The sequence below is a fragment of the Emydura macquarii genome, unplaced genomic scaffold (genome assembly GCF_026122565.2).
Source record: "Emydura macquarii macquarii isolate MOO-44397 ecotype Brisbane River unplaced genomic scaffold, CSIRO-AGI_Emac_v2 contig_3305, whole genome shotgun sequence".
Taxonomy (NCBI): Eukaryota; Metazoa; Chordata; order Testudines; family Chelidae; genus Emydura; species Emydura macquarii.
In genome coordinates, this window is record NW_027133442.1 from 5,722,538 (window position 1) to 5,740,651 (window position 18,114).

At 51.3% G+C, this 18,114-nt stretch overlaps 1 protein-coding gene across 4 annotated transcripts in view; it reads right to left on the bottom strand.

Annotated features, from left to right (window-relative positions):
• Positions 1-18,114, bottom strand: part of NINL (ninein like) — a 76,034-nt gene that overhangs the window by 14,520 nt on the left and 43,400 nt on the right. For all 4 annotated transcript variants that reach the window (XM_067532856.1, XM_067532857.1, XM_067532854.1 and 1 more), the window contains 5 exons: positions 9,556-9,688; positions 7,464-7,529; positions 6,199-6,299; positions 4,576-4,922; positions 220-324 (listed from right to left, as the gene is read on the bottom strand). In XM_067532856.1, the coding sequence (XP_067388957.1) occupies positions 220-324; positions 4,576-4,922; positions 6,199-6,299; positions 7,464-7,529; positions 9,556-9,688 (752 nt within the window). The remainder of the gene's footprint in view (positions 1-219; positions 325-4,575; positions 4,923-6,198; positions 6,300-7,463; positions 7,530-9,555; positions 9,689-18,114) is intronic.

Below are 18,114 nucleotides of genomic sequence, written 5' to 3' on the forward strand. Positions count from 1 at the left end.
TAGACAGCAACTGAAACTCAGCTCCAAGCAGCCTCTTGAGCTGAATTGCTGTGTCGTATCCCATTCGGGCTTTTTGCACTGAATTATCGGTTTCTGATGAATTTCGGGATCAGACAATGGGCTTAGGTATATTCCATTTCTGACAAAGGCTTTAGTTTTTAAGTAACTCCGCTGATCATCATCTAAAAACTGCTGAATGTTAGTGGAATCTTTTCTTACCTTTGCTTATTACTTGCTTCTTCCGCATCCTCCACTTCCTGCTGAAATCGCTCAAGTTTATTTCTCAGCAAAGCATTATCTTCCGAGACCCTGAGCAGCTCCATCCTGCACATAAAGAAACTGTTATTTGAGGACCTGTAGCAGCCAAAGGCCTGATGTGCTTTTTGCACCCTGTGTATGTTTTAGTGACAGAGCACTGGAGAAGCTAGGACAATAGCACTCAGGGTCACATGCAGTGTGCATGGCTGGAGGGGGCATGTTGAAGGGCAGGATCTCAGAGTGACCAACAGCAGCTCGCTATGGCAAGCTGAGTGGAAAAGGACAGATGTGATTGGCCAGAGTATGAATAAGAATTTCAGGTTCATTTGTGAGATGGCAACGTCAAACTTCTCTGGCCTGCCATCGATTGAAATTTCCTCTTGTATAACTGCCAATGGGTGAAAGCTTTGTTCTTTGGCCAGCCAAGACAGGCCCAAATGTAACTGAGGGTAATTACAGACATGCAGTTCCTATCGCTCAGTAACGGTATAACCACACCTTGATAACTCAGCTCGCTGAGGGGAATAGGTGCTCTGATACCATGGAAATGGTGGCCATGAAAGCATACAGATAGATCGTCCTCAATCTAGAATGACACCATCTGACCCTCACTTCCTCAGTGTTTAAATTGCCATTGGGGTATCTTGTTCTCAATACACGAGTGATCATTGGCATGGACAGAAAAGCAGCCACAACGGCGGGCACAGGTACAGGGTGCCCTGGACGTGCTGGTGTTCCACAGCACGCTCAGGTCATGGGAGAACACGGCCGTCAGGAGCAGCATGTTATCCTCTGCATTATGGTACAGCCTAGAGGCACCAGCTGCAATCAAGACCCCAGTGCATTCTGGTACATACAGGTAATTTCTCTCCAAAGAGCTGCCAATCCAACAGACACACGGGCGGGAAAAACAAAGTGATCTCCCCATTCGACAAATGGGGAACTGAGACACAGAGAGGCTAAGTGATGTGCCCAAGGCCACACAGGACATCTGTAGCAGAGCCAAGAACTGAACCTTGAGCTCTCAAGTCCCAGGGCCTCAAACCCAAAGCCATCCTTCCTGTCCTGACAACCACCTGTGCCAGGATGGTACGAATGGCTTCATACTCAGCATAGCTGGAGAGTAGCTGGTCACGATTCACCCTGGGATGCATGTTAAAGACGACAGCCCTGCCCACATGGAGTGCTAACCGGTGTTTCACGTCACACTGGTGCCCGAACGTGACCGCGATCACCAGCGAGGACAAGCCGGCTCCCTGCAAAGGCCCTGGAGCTCCTCCACGCTCTCATTAGCTATTCCTCAACCTGCCTCTCCTTCAAAGCTACTCCCCACCTTCTCACTCATTAGAAAGGGATTTCAAAGTCATTCGAGTTGTTGGTTATTTAGTAGTCCTGGCATCTGCAGTTTGCAAACCCGGACAATTGTTAAAGGCAGCCAAGGGATCCACATAGCCGTGGACCAGAGCTCCAATAAATGTTTTCAAACCCGCAGGAGTTCCCCCCTGCCTACGCAGGGCTAAAGCAGCTGAAGACCAGAGCCCTGACTGGGAGACATGGGGGGCTCTGGGAAATCATCTCTGAGAATTTAAGCCCTGCCCTGGACACGGTAGCTGTACCCGTCCGCCCCAGATGGGGTTGCTCATAATGAGTTAGCACAGAGCCCAGCCCCACAGCCCCATTTGCCTTCCACAGCCCCTGCAGATGGGTGAATTTCACCCTTCCAGCATCAAAGTGCTAGCTAAGCCAGATGCTCAGCTGCTGTATACTGGCCTAGCTCTGCTGAACTCAATGGAGATCAGCTGATGTCAATCAGCATAGGGTCTGGTACTCCATTCTGGCCAATATCATCATCAGATAGCCAAGGAATCGGCTCAGACAAGAGTTAATTATTGCTAAGTTAACATTCCTAGCAGCAAGGTTTAATTTACATAGTAGGACCATGGGTGAGCATCTGAATTCTCACTGATGGACATTTAGTGAACAAGGCAGTTTCTTGCTCAGCAGAAATCCATTAGAGGATAGGCTGGTGGTCATTTTTTGCCCGCAAGAAGGCAGGATGGAATCAGGTCACCGTGGGATAAACAAGAAGAGAAAGTCAGCTATTCATGCTTGTCCTGCCCCACTGCTTAGCAAAGGAAACGCATAACAAAGTGGTGGGCCGGGTGACATTTCCTCAGTGGGCACACAGATATTGGAAAGCCACTCTTGGGCGTGCTGGGCCAGGAGGATGAAAAATACCTTCTCTCTCAAACTAACTAGAACCCAGACTAGTGTTAGCATTTGGTGGGTTATGTAGCATTCTGAAAATCCTTCTACTCCACACAATACATGGATGCAAAGCTCCCTCTGAGCTTTCAGTCAATTCTTTTACAGCCAAGATTTATTAGAAGCCACCATAAATCTCTCTCGCTCTCTCTCTTTACTAGTTCAATAGCAGAGAACAGTTTTATAGCTGGTGCAGGCCTGGCTTGACATGGGGAAGCCTTATTTTTTGGGAGACAGGACTGGAAAAATAAATAGATGTTTATTAGTAAGAAAGGAGTCATGCAAATTTACTTTGGTCTCAGATACAGAACAGTTCGGGACAGAGGAGAGGTGATGTAGGACAATGACACAAAGGATTAGTTAGCTGCAATGAGATTGGGAATTTGATTTTGCAAGTCAAGTTGTGCACTTTATCTTCTTGGTTCAAGCACGTTTAGTGAATCACTGCAATATGGAAGGTGCCTGCTCCTTCTGGATTAGTGGCAGGGATTAGTTGGCTGTCAGACCACATTAGGAGTCAAACCTGCTGCTCCCTCAAGCTTTGGTTTCCTTTTCCAACTCACGCACTAGATCTCTCCCTCATTGCATTTCTCTCCCTCTCCAGCTCCACGCTGGCCATCTGCACCTGCTCTTCCGCTACCTCTTCTCTCCACTGTAACTGGCCCAACATACTGTGTCTTTATAGGGTGCCTAGCCCACCAAGGCAGCAGTCATCTATTGTAGGGTTGGGGGTTTGACCAGTCTAAAAATAACTGGTCATCTGACCAGCCAAATAAGGTCAAATATTTTAGAGCACTAATGTTTTAGAACAGTAACAAAACGCCTCCAATAAGCTTAGCCTCAAATTGATACTTACACCTAATTACAATCAAAGGTTACTTAACTGAGTTAGTGTAACTCAGAAAAATGTGAAACACAACGAAATGAAGCTCTAACAAATGAAAGAACAGCATCATGGGCTGTCAGAAGGCAGGCTGCTGCCTACGCCCAGGCATTCTTGACTGGGGTCAAAGAGTAGGGGGCCAATTGATTGGCTTGCCAAGCCTACTTTATAATAATGCAAATATTAAACAGTCACCATCTGGGGAGCCCCCAACACAGGGTGTTTGAAGCCACTTATCTATGCTCACACAAGCAAGGCATGGGAGTAGTGCCTCTCACACTAATTCCAGACCATGCTTCATCTGCAGTAGCCCAGCTCACTCTTTGTTGGTCTGTTCTTTCACCCCAAATCCTACATGCGTGCCATTACTGACCCTGGAGTCTGTTCCAGACCAGACAAGGAGCAGTGCAGAATGTGGGAAGACAAAGGGACCGATAGGGCAAGAGGTGCGAGCAGAGCACAGAGGCAGAGATGAGGACAGATGAAGCGGCAGAGGGGCAGAGGACGGTTTTTCATAACGGATTCCATTTAAGAAGCATGAATGTCTCTCCCTCGCCCCCCAACTCGATTGCATGTATGTGCAAAGAATAAGCCATCGTACAAAACAAATCAACAGTTAACGAACAGCAGCAAGGCTAGGGGCAGGAAGGAAACCAAAATGTTTAATAAAGCCCTTATTTTCCTCTCCTTCAAGCCAAATTCACTGGTTGGCCAATTAAAAGAAATAAAACCTTCTTTCACTGCCTTGAGAGAGCAGTGTGTGATCAGTCTGACTAAGGGTAGGCAGGTTTGCTGAAGCAGCAAGAACGCGTCTTGACATACATAGATATTCTGCGTTCATCAGAGAGAAATATACTTATGACACGTTTGAAGAACATCCATTAGTGGCAGGGAAACCTTCCAGGAGCCTAGAAATTGAAACGCTCACATAAGGTGAGTGCACACCTCTTGCACTGAACTAGATCCACAGACTGTTGCACTGTCCTGACTTTCGTTCAAAATAAGGAAACCTCTCCCATCCAAATGTGTAATGCCCCCACTTCTTACAATCCCACATGTTCTCTGCTACAAGAGCTGTGATAGAGCAGAGCAGAACTGGTTTAGGATCCATTCCCAATCTCTCGTATGATTACGCACTCGAGCTCCAGAAAAAAAAAGGGGTGTCAGACCTCATTAACTGTAGCTCGTTCTTGTGCTGTATCTTCGTCTCTTCTTCCAGCTTGTCTCTTTCCTGAGCCAGCCGCTGTCCCAGGTTGCAAATCTCTTTGGCATAGTATTGTTCCATTTCTGACCTCTCCTTCTCAAACCTCTTCTCAAGCTCCTGATTTGGAGTGGATTTCTGGAGCTGGTCTTTCAAGCCATCAATTACCTCTTGGTATTTCACATTGAGTTCTTCCAGGTCACCTTTCTGCTCTTCTAACTCGCTGATCTCAATCTTAAAGCCTTGCTCAATGTCCTTCCTTTCCTTCTCAAAGTTCCTTTTCATTAACTCAATTTCCCTCTCATAGTAATTTACCTGCAAGAGGGACAATGTTTCTATATTAGTGAGGCATTTCTAAACATGCTTTCCTGCATTCAACTAGGAAGCACCCATTTATAGATTCATAGTTTGAACAGAAGGGGTTTGCAAAGATCTCTGGCCTCCTTTAATCTGGGTTAAAACATTTAATGCAATGGCCTGTGATACCCAGGAGATCAGATCCAAAACGCTCCCTTCTGGTTTTGAAATCTATCCAGAAGTTATACTGCAGTGTTTCTATTAAAGCCAGTGGACGATGTAAGGCAATGGGATTTATTATTTCAGTTCAACATTGTCGGTGGCTACAATGAGCACACAGCAATCCTATACTGGGTTCTTGTTTTTAAAATAATTCTGACATCTTCACAATCCCTGCCCCTCTGCACACTCACAAGGGTGATGAAGAACTTAGCACTTTCCTCCTCTGAGCACAGCGCAACCTTCCTAATTGCTCACTGTGGGCCTGATCCCGAAGTCCACTGAGCTCAGTGGAAATACACCTGAGCCGAGGCACGACACCAAGGATGAGATTTACAAAGCTGCTCTTGGTCTTAGAGCTGATAGAAATTGGGCATCTAAGGCTCCCTAAATTGCTTGGAAAATCTCGTCCCTCTTTACTGCAGGGATTCCCCAAGATTACGGCAGTGCCATGGCATGCATGTCTCTGTCTGCTTCAGCAGTTCTCCAGCCCCCGCAGAGCCATTAAGGCAACGAGGCCTTTGGAAAGAGTGAAAACGAAGCCCCACATGACCTGACTAGCTGTGAATTGGAGCCGTGACTCTGGCAAGCACAGAGAAGTACACCAAATTCTTTTGCTACTTCTCCTTCCCTCTTTTACCGCTAGTATGACTCGGGGAGTAACACATGGCAGAGAATTCTCGCAGAGTGCAAGAACCACACCAAGAATCCTGCTTACACCCCAAAGGAAAGAAACTACCAGGAGCTGTGCTTGTTATTGTCTCTTGGATAAACTGTCCAATCTGCAGGCATTTCCTCTGGGCTGGCTGGTGCAATAGGAAGTGCAAATGAACAAAACCCTGAACAAGACTTTCCTGCACTCCCCAGTTCCCCACCTTAACCACACGTGCATCAGGAGCTCCGCTCCCTCAAGGACAGCCGTGGTGCAAGCAGAACCAAACCCTGGCTGTTCCTACTTCCCTTCCTTGAGGAGCACTGAGTCCCCCGAATGCTCTCTTGAGAAAGGGAAACGGGGAACCGCCCCACTGCTCTGCCACAGCATTTGGAAGCTCCCAGGTCCCTCTCTCCCTGTCACCTTGGTTTCCAGTTGTATTTTCAGGTCCTGAAGCTGCTCTTTCAGCTGCTCTATCATGAGCTCGGTTTCTATGCTCACTGCACAGGCATCCGCTCCCACGCCTGAAAAGAAAACAGCTTTCCAAAGGGGTCCCACCAGTGTGGGACTGCCGATCGCTCTGCACCCCTCATCCACTGCACGGCAAGGCTAGGGATGGGGGCGGGGAGGGAGTTGCAATGGAGTTTAAAAGAAAGCGGCACAGGCTGGGAGCTGCTCTCCTTGCGTTTTGCACCCCACACACCCAAGTTAACAGCCCTCAGCTTGGAGCCTCATTTTTATTTTCTATCCCAGCCTCAGCTTTTATTTCCTTAGGCTTCTCGGTCACCAGCAGGGCACTTTTCAAGGGAAACACAGTTCAACTAGAAGAGCAACTGGAGTTCCTCACCTGTAAATGGCATTTCAGCCAGAAACAACGGGCTGCTCCCTTCCCCCCCGGAAGGGCCACAGGCTGCAGAGCGGTCATCCCCCAACTAACACGAAGAACATGCAGCTGGTCCCATATGCAAATGAGGAGCTGGTGATGGAGGCAGCTTTGGAGAGACCCGCTCTGCAGCCCAGCCATAAACTCTCTACTTCCTGTCCTCCCCAGGGGCTGCCGACTGCAAGAGACTGGATCCCTCTACTGCAGCATCAGTGGTGGAAGAAGAACTGGTGGTCTCCAGAACAGTCCTGCTGCTACAGTACCATCTTACCCAGCCAGCCCCACCCGCCTGCATGGGGAAGGGCAGTTGAGTAGCCCAACAGCTCTAGATCGGGGAAACCTCCAGCAGAAGCAGTTTCTGGAGAAGAACTGCCCAGCTATGCCACAAAAGCAACAGAAAAGGCCACTGTGGTTGCAGGGGATACTTTCAAACCACTAGTCATCAGCCAGACATTTGGGGAGTGAGCTACCATAAACGGCAGCTTGGACAGCCGCTCGAGCTTCCCCATCCCCTGCTCTTTTCCAAGGAGAAGCGAGACAACCCATGGCAATGGGCTCCAGGAAAAACAACAGCCCCAGAATGCAAACCACTCCAAATGACGGAGAGGGCCGGTTGCCCTGGGAGCACTGCAGACATCATTTAAGGAGACAGAGTTGCACGTGGAGAGTGGAGATGCAATCCAGTAACGTGGCACCAGGTCAATGCACGCTGCCTTTAAACACCAGCCATGAGCCGATCACAGCCCTCTGTAGTGAAACCCACGTATGCCTGTGTGTCCATACAGCTGCTGACTGCTCTCCTTACCGTGTTTGCCTGCAGCAGATAGCCGCCAGCTCACCAAAAGGGACTGATCTCCACTCTGGGTCTCGTCTTAAAAGCAAGGGGAAGAAAAGGCAGAGTTATTAAGTGTCTCTGATACCTCAGTATAGCCAAAGGAAGACATACAGGTGGTGCCTGTATACGTCTCTAGAGCTGAGAAGTCTAACATCCAACTCACTTGATGGGTTTACGTGGCCCACTTGGTGCATTCAGATCCCGTGGAATCCTAACTCTCATTAACAGAGACTCTAGCCTGCTTGGTTGCTGAGAAAACACTCCAGATACAACCGAGGCAGTACTGAGTCTGCAGGCAGCCAGAAACCCTGGACACGAGATGTCAATTCCTTGGCTCCCTATTAAATCTCACCAGGGGGTCAGTTCTAACGCCCAGTGGTGACACTTAAATGTCGGCATTAACCATATCATTGCTGTTTTAATGGACGGGATGGGGTGGGAGCGGACATAGGGAGTTACTGCAGGGAAGGAAATGCCAAGGGAGAAATGTGGAGACACATACAGGCAGGGAAGGATAGACACAGAAATGGGAGGAAGAGAATCAAAGGATAGAAGCACTCTTCCCACTGGGTGACACTGGGCATGACAATAAGGAACCAACCAAGTCATCCACAACAGCAAGCTCCATGTACTCCGTAAGGGCCACATTCTGTGCTGCTCTGAGCGCAGAGCTCCCAATGACATGGGAGCCCTGCCACGGCCCAGCTTCGTCGCCTGGCCCACACACCGTACTCAGAATTGGCCCTTCCCCACAGAACAAGCCTGACCCCTCTGCTCTCAGCTCAGAACAGAGACCACTGCAGGCCCCGCTGGGGTTCTAACACTGCTATCGGCACCTTCTCTGTGCTGAGCATCGCCACAGAGATGAGACTCCACCTTCCCCGCCCGCCCCAGACTGTCAATATGGAGCCCCCAGCCCTGAAACTAATGGGAATTAGACACGAGACACACTCCTGGCAGCGAGGTGGGTCAGACCCTGAACTAACTCGCCAAAGAGGCTGCTGCGGTGAGAGCAGCAAAGGTGCCCAAGGCCATGCTCAGGGCTGAATGCTCCCTGGATTCCCTCCATGCATCCAACCCTCGCTGACAGGGTTTCCCCCTTAGTCCTGTGGCCAAACGCCTTTGAGTAGCTTTGCTTTTGGGGGGCGACATCGGGGGAAAGGAGCGGCTCTGTGAGACTGTCATTTCATTTAGAAAAGGACGTATTTTCAAAACCAACTTCTGAAGGAATTTTAATCCAAATCTGCCCAACACGCTGCACAGCAAAATACCCCAGCGTACAATCCCGCCCAGAACTGCCCATCTCCCACTGCTGTGTCTATATGGCCAACACAGGGCGTGACTGCAGCTCACATAGACATCCCTGAGCTAGCTCAATTCAGCAAGTTGTGTTACGGCAGCGGCAAAGCTGCAGCAAGCTGTCTGGATTCCTGGGTAAATGCTCGGGCCACTAGTCCAGGCCGACTTCCGCTCTCAGACCAGAACTAGCTTTAATCTAGCTCCCTTAGGTCTGTCTACTTGAGCGGCAGTCACAGCCTGGGATTCCAGTACAGACATACCCTAAGGGATTATACCCCCTGCAGACAAACTTTAAATAGCTAGGTGCATGATCCTCCAGCCCGGCATTATCTGAAACTGCACGTCCCTGCGCAAAGGGCTTGTGAAAGCCCCACTGTGAGCCTGGCTCATGCTAACCAGCTCTGACAGCCTCAGAGTCATGGCTTATGGCGGAGGTTTTCAAAGCCAACAGAGGGATTTAGCCACACAAATCCTGGCTCTTTCAATGGAAGTCTCCCGCTCAGCTTTGTAAATTTCCAGGAAGTTTCCTCTACCCCCAACCTGCACTTGTCCCAGTGGGAACATTGTAGCTTATCTGATACTCAGCCACAGGGGCCGGAAACAGAGAGTGATTTTATATGCCAGACCTGCTACAAGAGGCAAGTGTAACATGCCAAACTAAGGTCGCTGTCAGGCAAACTCTGATCTTCATGGCCCTTTTGCTGTCTCAGAAGAGCTTGCATGACTGTGCATCTCCCCCCTCCTTGCAATTCAGCCATTTTACCAGCAGTTAGCAGTCTTCCTCCCAGCTTCTTCTCCTTCATTTTACGCCATGCCCGGCGGTACTTGCTCTCTTGCAGCTGGGAACGCAGCTTTTCTAGCTCTGTCTGCAGCTCATCGTTCTTATCCCGTAATTCCTGCAAGGCACACAGCAGATAGCATTTAAAACTCACCTACACAGACCAGTCACAACATTGCCCCAGAGATGCCAAGGGCCAACAGCCCCCAGGGGTGAGTGGGTGGAAACTGTGGGTGCCCGCCTCCCCACATGCACACATACCTATGTTACATCACTAATTGATCTCTAATACGGCAGTACCAATATGGGCCAATGGGCAACCCCTCTCATCTGTCAGTCAGGCAGGTGATAGCCAATCCAGATGAAGGATTTTTTCACCCGTCCCAAATTCACATAAGCAAGTGCAGCACCAGTGTGGATACCACAGCTTGAGTGTTACTGCACATCGTGGCTGCTCTCCTCAGAACTAGGACAGCTCTAGAGGAGTAGCTTGAGTGCAGGCAACTCGAGTTAACTCTGCAGTGAGGGCAGAGCCTGTCTCCTACTGCAGTTTATGGAAGTCACACTGAGAACAAATCATGTAGTGAAACGACTGCAGAAAAGCAGGCTATGGAAAGGGACCTGTGCTTATTATGGACAGGCCGATCGCAGCTCCAGGTTTAAGCCGATTTTCTCTGTATGCGATCTTTGCGATCTCGTATTTCTAATTGGTCTTGAATAGTCTCTTTTGAAGTACTGGAAATTCTATTCTGAGTCCTGGTCTGCAATCAGAGATTCCAAGGTCGGAAGGGACCATTGAGATAATCTAGTCTGACCTCCTGCATTAGCACAGGCCAGGGACCTGCCTCAAAATAATTCTTAGAGCAGATATTTTCAAAAGACATCCATTCTGCATTTAAAAATTGTCTGTGATGAAGAATCCACCCCGACCCTTGGTACGTTGGTCCGCTGGTTAATTACTCTCACTGTTTAAAATGTACACCTTATTTCTACTCTGAATTTGTCTAACTTCAACTTCCAACCATTGGATCATGTGATACCTTTCTCTGCTAGACTGAAAAGTCCATTATTAAATATTTGTTCCCCACATAGATACTTCTAGATTGTGATCAAGTCACGCATAACCTTCTCTTTGCTAAGATAAATAGATTGAGTTCCTTGAGTCTATCACCACAAGACAGATTTCCTAATCCTTTAATCATTCTCGTGGCTCTTCTCTGAACCCTTTCCAATTTATCAGCATTCTTCTTGAATTGTGGGCACCAGGACTGGTCAGAGTATTCCAGCAGCAGTCGCGCCAGTGCCAAATACAGAGTTAAACTAACTTCTCTCCTCCTACTCAAGATTCCCCTGCTTATCCATCCCAGGATCACAGTAGCTCTTTTGGCCTCAGCATCACAGCACTCACGTTCACCTGATTATCCACCACAACACCCAAACTTTTTTCAGAGTCCCCCATGTAAGTATGGTCTGCATTCTCTCTTCCCAGATGTACATTTACATTTTAGCTGTATTAAAATGCAGATTGTTTGCTTGTGCTATTTATCAAGCGATAGCTCTGATCAGTGACCTCTCCTCTCCATCATTTACCACTTGTCTCCCTCAATTTTTGTGTCATCTGCCAACTTTAATTTTCAACGTGGGGGCAGATCTCTGAGGATCTCCAAACTTCCCCCAGCAAGCTGTGTTGGTCAGGGGTGTGAGAAACCAATCAGGATAGCTACACAACAAACCTCCCACGTACACACAGCTCAGAGCGCTTCGTCAGAAGAGCTAATGTAATGCAGAGGGGTGGTGCCACTGAACCGAAAGGAAAACTCTTTCTGCCAGCGTACGCTGCATTGGCGTGGGCTGTGCTGGCATTGGCTCTGGAGTGCAGCCATGGCATGGCTACATGATACCGTGAAAACTGGAGTTAAAGACTATGTGTAAATTCAGCACCAAGCATATTAAAGACACCATAGTGTAAACACAAGGAATCTATTTTTACACGAGCGAGATGATCACAACAAAGCATGCAGACAGAGGAGCGAACGAATGTGTGAGGGGATGTACACAGCAGCAATCAGACACACCAGGCTTGGTTATAAAGCCCTCACACACCCTCACCAGCATCGCCAGTTACTAAACCTGGACAGCCAACAGGCAGTGCCTCTAAACTGAACAGCCCAGCCTGCGTGATTTATGAGCACGCCCCACCTGCCCGTGGTTGAGGTGCTGCCTCGGCTAGGGCCCAATTCTGCGCCCATTAATGTCCGTAGCACAGTTCACCGGCCTGGAGACAGAATTGGGCTCTCAGATCCGTAGGCTTGTCAGTACAGGGACAGAGTCTTCCCAAGTCTAAAGAGTTGCACACCCCTGTGGCACTGAAGAAATAATCCCCCATGATCACACGATGAAGGCACAGTGCAGAGAGAGGGGGACAACCATAATTACAGAACAAAGACCTGGGGGCCGGGGAAGATTCTAACAGCACTCAGCATGGATGTGACTCTTGTGCCACTGAAGTCAATGGAGCAGAGTTAGGCCAACGCAGAGCACTTTAGAGAATGCCGCCTGTGTCTCCAAACACTCAGCCAGCAAAAAACAAGATTACTTACCAGTAATTGATGTTCTTTGAGATGTGTTGCTCATGTCCATTCCACTAGATGAGTGCACGCCTCTGTGCACAATTCCCAGAACTTTTTTCCCCTTAGCAGATCCCATAGGATTGGCTCCGGCACCCCCTGGAGTCCCGCACGCACGCTGTGGTATATGTGGCGCTGCCGGCCCTACGCCCCCTCAGTTCCTTCTTTCTGCCAACTCCAGCAGTGGGATGGGGGGTGGGTTGTGGAATGGATATGAGCAACACAGCTCAAAGAACATCAGTTACTGGTAAGTAACCTTGTTTTCTTCTTTGAGTGATTGCTCATGTCCATTCCACTATAGGTGACTGACAAGCAATACCTTGGAGGTGGGTCAGAGTTACTGGTGAGCTGCCCTCAGCACGGCTCTGCTGAATCCTGTGTCCTTTCTCGCCTGCTGGATGATGGCGTAGCCGTAGTGGGATGTGAAGGTATGAACCGACGACCAGGTGGCAGCTTTGCAGATGTCTCTCCAGGAAGGCTGTAGACGAGGCTTGAGCACGCTGATGGTTCCCGGAAGTGGCACCCTCGCCTGCTCATAGCAGAACTTGATGCACAATGTAATCCATGAGGAGATGTGTTGGGTAGAGACAGGTGAGCCTTTCATCCGGTCCACCACTGCGATGAAGAGCTGCGTCGATTTCCGGAATGGCTTTGTACACGCTCGATGTAGAAGGCTAGGGCTAGTCTCACGTTCAGCTAATGCCATCTCCTCTCCTCCTCCGAACCGTGTGGTTTGAGAAAAAACACGGGGAGAAAAATATCTTGGTTACAATGAAATTGGGAAACCACCTTGGGCAAGAAGTCTGGATGTGGCCTCAATTGCACCTTATCCTTATAGAATACCGTATAAGGGGGCTCCAAGGTCAAGGCCCTAATCTCGGAGACCCTCTTAGCTGAGGTAATGGCCACCAGGAAGGCTACCTTCCATGAAAGCATGAGTAGAGGGCATGAAGCCAAGGGTTCAAAGGGGGGCCCCGTGAGTCTCGAGAGGACCAGGTTGAGATCCCAGGGAGGCACCGGGTCACGGACCTGTGGATAAAGCCTCTCCACCCCCTTGAGGAACCTGACTGACATGGGAGAACAGGGATCTTCCCTCTAGCGGCTGGTGGAAGGCTGAAATGGCCGCTAGGTGAACCTTCAACAAGGCCAGCGCCAGACCCTGGAGCTGGTACTCCAGGATCGCCTGAATAGGAGAGAGGCTTGGTGGAATACCCCGGGACTCTACCCAACAGGTAAAGTGCCTCCACTTAACCAGATACATGACCTGTGTTGAAGGTTTTCTGCTGCCCAGCAGGATTTGTTGAATCTGCGCCAAGCAAGCTCTTTCTCCCTCCATCAGCCACAGAGCCTCCAGGCTGTGAGGTGCAGAGAGTCCAGGTCTGGGTGTAGCAGGCAAACGTGGTCCTGGAAGAGAAGGTCGTGCCATCTCGGGAGTTCCAGGGGTGGGGCAATCAAAAGGTCCAGCAGCATGCTGAACCAATGCTGTCTCAGCCAGGCTGGAGCAACGTTCGCCCTGTCCCTCTTTATTTTCAGCAGGACCTTGGGCAGGAGAGGAATGGGTGGAAATGAATACATGAGAGTCCCCGTCCAGTTGATGAGGAACGTATCAGAAATCGACCCAGTCTTGCGACCCCAGAGTGAGCAGAACCTTGAACACTTCGCGTTCCAGGCCGACGCAAATAGGTCCAGTTGGGGAATGCTTCTGGAAGATCGTAGCCACCGCCTCTGGGTGCAATGACCAGTCGTGGCAGGGTAGAAACGACCTGCTGAGGCAATCCGCCTCGTCGTTCCTCACTCCTGGGAGGTGAGAGGCAGTCAGGTGGAAGTCGTGCCTCACAGCGAAGTCCCACAGGCGGATGGCTTCCTCGCAGGGGGCCGAGGAGCGTGCTCCCCCCTGCCTGTTTATATAAAACATGGCTGTGGTGTTGTCCGTCAGCACCTGCACCACTCTGCCTGCAAGAATCAGAGGAACATCTTGCACGCTAGGCAAATAGCCCTCAGCTCCTTCACATTGATGTGCATGCGCCTCTCCTCCCTCGACCAGAGCCCCTGAGTGCCTAGGTTGGAGCTGATGTGGGCTCTTCATTCTACATCCGAGGCGTCAGAGATTAGGGTGACCGACGGAACCAATTCCCTGAATGGGACACCCTTCATCACTGCCCTGGGAATCCGCCACCAGTTTAGGAAGGCTAGGACTGGTGGGGGAACCATGACCACCCGGTCCAAGGGATGTCTGGCACATATTCTGAGGCCAACCACACCTGAAGTGGCCTGAGCCTCAGGCAAGTTAGCCTCACTACGTATGTGCAGGCCGCCATGTGGCCTAACAACTGTAGCCAGTGCCTGGCTGTTGTCGTGGGGCACCGGTGCAGCTGGGAGATGATAGAGACCATCGCCTCGAAACATGGCTGAGGCAGGAAGGCTCTGGCTTGGGAAGCATCCAGAATGGTCCCAATGAATTCTATGCGTTGCACTGGGGTTAGTGTGGACTTCTGCTCGTTTATGAGCTGTCCCAGCCTGCTGCATGTGGAGCAAGTGAGGGTCATGCTGTCCTGCACATGAGACCTGGACTTGCCCCTGATCAGCCAATCATCCAGTTAAGGGCACATCCTTTCGTCTCAGATAAGCCGCCACTACCGCCATGCACTTGGTTAACACCCTCGGAGCTGAAAACAGGCCAAATGGCCAGGCTGTAAATTGGTAGTGGGAGCCAGTCACCATGAAACGGAGGAAGCGCCTGTGGTTGGGGAGGATAGACACATGGAAGTATGCGTCCTTGAGGTCGAGGGTGGCATATCTGTCTCCTGGATCCAGGGAAGGGATTATGGAGGCTAGGGAGACCATGCGAAACTTGAGTCGTTTGATGTATTTGTTTAGACGACGCAGGTCTAATATGGGTCTCAGACCCACCTTTGCCTTGGGGATGAGGAAGTACCTGGAATAGAACCCCTTCCCCTTTCTGCCTTGGGGTACCATTTCCACCGCTCCTATGTTGAGGAGGGTTGTCCACCTCCTGCAAGAGGAGTTGCTCGTGAGGGGATCTCTGAAGAGGGACATAGGGAGAGGGTTGTTGTGGGGGGTAGATGTAAATTGTAGGGCACAGCCCCCTGAGACTATCCCAAGGACTCAATGGTCCAACGCAACTTTGCCCATTTGGGATAGAAGGGCCTTAACTTGTTTAGGAAGGGGCGGGTCAGATCCAGCAGAGCAGTCGGGGTGCCACCCTCAGGCACGCCATCAAAACTGTCTCCTACGATTGCCCGACCCCCTGGGGGGGCCCTGCTGGGGGGCTGAGGACGAGCTGGGGGGCTGATTTCTTCTTTTAAACCCCCTATTTCTGTCCCTATTCCTATAGGGTTGAAAAGGCCTCAGCGGAGGCCTTGGCTGCTGCCGCGCCTGGGGCTGTGACTGATGCCTGGAAAACGGGCGTGTACAGGCCCAGGCAGCGAAGTGTGGCCCTGGAGTCCTTCAGACTATGCAGCTTCGCATCCGTCTGATCGGAGAATAGGGCCGACCCATCAAAGGGGAGGTCCTGAATAGTCGGCTGCATCTCCTGGGACAAGCCCGTGGATTGCAGCCATGAGCACCTTCTCATGGAGATGGCGGAGGCTATGCCCTGCCTGCCGAGTCAGCTGCGTAACAGGAAGTCTGGAGCACTGCCCTCGCCACCGTGGTTCCTTCCTCCATGATGGTGTTAAAGTCTGCGGCCTGGTCCTGGGGCAGGGCCTCAATGAACCACCCAAGAGAGTCCCACAAGTTGCAATAATATCTACCCAGGAGGGCCTGATGGTTGGCAATCCTGAACTGCAGGGCTGCCGTGGAATAAACCTTTCTCCCAAACAAATCCAGCTTTTTGTTGTCTTTGTTCTTGAGAGTGGACCCTGGCTGGCTTTGCCTGTCTCACTGGTTAGCCACATCTACCACCAGGGTTCCCAAGGCAGGGTGAGTGAACAAATACTCAAACCCCTCGGCTGGGACATAATACTTTCTCTCGGCCACCTTTGAAGTAGGGTTTGCCACAGGGTCTTTACAATTTTAAGGACCCTTTCATGGACCGGGAGGGCCACTCTTGCTGGGGCAGCTGCTGCCAGCACATTAAAGAGGCTATCTTCAGCCTCTTCTAACTCCTTCACCTCCAGCCCCAAGTTGGAGGCCTCCCTCTTGAGCAGCTCCCGGTGCGCCCTGAAATCCTCCAGTGGCACCGAGTGGTCCTGGGAGACTGCCTCGTCTGGTAAGGAGGAAGAGGACTGCAGAGGCACGTCCTGCGGGTGCGCCCCCTAGTGGAGAAGGGTTGCAACCATTGAGGGTCCCTCCATGGGGTTCAACTCCTCATCCGAGAAGTGGCGTCTATGGGCCTTCTCCTGTGCCGGAGGCACGGACTGCACCCCCGATGACAGGATGGATTGGGGCCACTGCTGCGGCCATTGACCCTGGGGCCAACCAGGGGCTGATTGCGCCACAGGTTGTGACGCTTTATGGGAGCATCAGCTGTCCCAACAGCTGTTCCCTCGGAAGGCCCCGAGTGACTGGACCAGCGGTGCCGTGCACGTCCACGGTCCCAGGCGCCCTTCCATGCCGGGGACCACCCTCTTGATGCCTCCGACCTGGAGGACGACAAGGACTGCCTCCTTCGCCACGAACAGGGCCAATAAACAGAGGTGCGCTCCAAAGAGCTAGAGGTACTGGAGTCTTATCTCAGTACCAATGACTTCTGGTACCGCTAGCCATGCACAGCCCAGCAGATCCTTTCGGTGACTGAGGTCGGCGTTGTGGACTGCGCGGTGCTGGGTCCCCCGATGGCAACCGGGTTCTGCGCCGCCTTGGTGCGGGCGAACTTCTCGGCGCCAGGGAACTGGGATGGGAGCTGTCCAAGCACTGCCTGGCAGACCTCAACCGGTGCCGCCTCCTGGCCTGCATTGCCTCCGATGCCAGGGATCGATGTCGGTGCCGAGAGGGAGACTCCGCATCCTGAGTCGAAGCAGGCCGGCTTGACAACGCCAACCTGGAGCGACTGCTGGGGGAGTGTCTCTGCTCTACCCCCGGTGGCCGTCCAGTGAGAGATCTTCCTCCCCATACTGGGGATCTCCACCGCCCTTCAGGGGGATCCAATGCAGGTTTCCCCCGAGACACCAGCCCCTTCTCCCTCGGCGGAAGGGGAGGGGGGCGGAGGTGGCGTAGGTAAGGCCAACAAGGCTCTTGCTGCCTGAAACACCTCCAAGGTCGACGGCGTCGGCAGGGGCATTCTCTCACTCCCAGGAGTTGAGGGAGATATCCTGACCGGAGATGCTGGCACCAGAGAAGACTTGACGGGCCAGGTCCTGTGCATTTCCATACTCGACCCTGCCCATACTGACGGCGCAGGGGAGTGTCTGCACTTTGTGTGCTGCTTCTTCCTCTTGGGTGCCGGCGAAGTTATGCGGTGCTGAATTGAGGACAGTGCCGACGGCGCTCTCTGTACCGAGGTAGATCGGGACGGCTCGGATGCCGGGCAGAGCGCTGCCTCCATCAGCGAGGCTTTTAACCGGATCTCTCGGTCCTTCTGAGTCCTTGGTTTAAAAGCCCTGCAGATTTTGCACTTGTCTTTTCTGTGTGCCCCCCCTAAGCATTTAAGGCAGCAGTCGTGGGGGTCGCTGAGTGGGAAGGCCTTTCCGCAGGAGGCACACAGCTTGAATCCAGGAGACCAGGGCATAGCCCGGCCGCTCTAAGTCCCTGCAGAGACTTGCCTTATCTCTAACTACACTAACAACACTTTACTACTACTTAACTAACTAAAACTAACTTAGAATATCAAATAAGTTCAAACAATGGGGAATGGTACTTGCGAAGAGCAAGGCTAGTTCCAGCAACTGTCACAGGCGGAAAGAAGGAACTGAGGGGGCATAGGGGCCGGCAGCGCCTCATATACCGCGGCATGTGT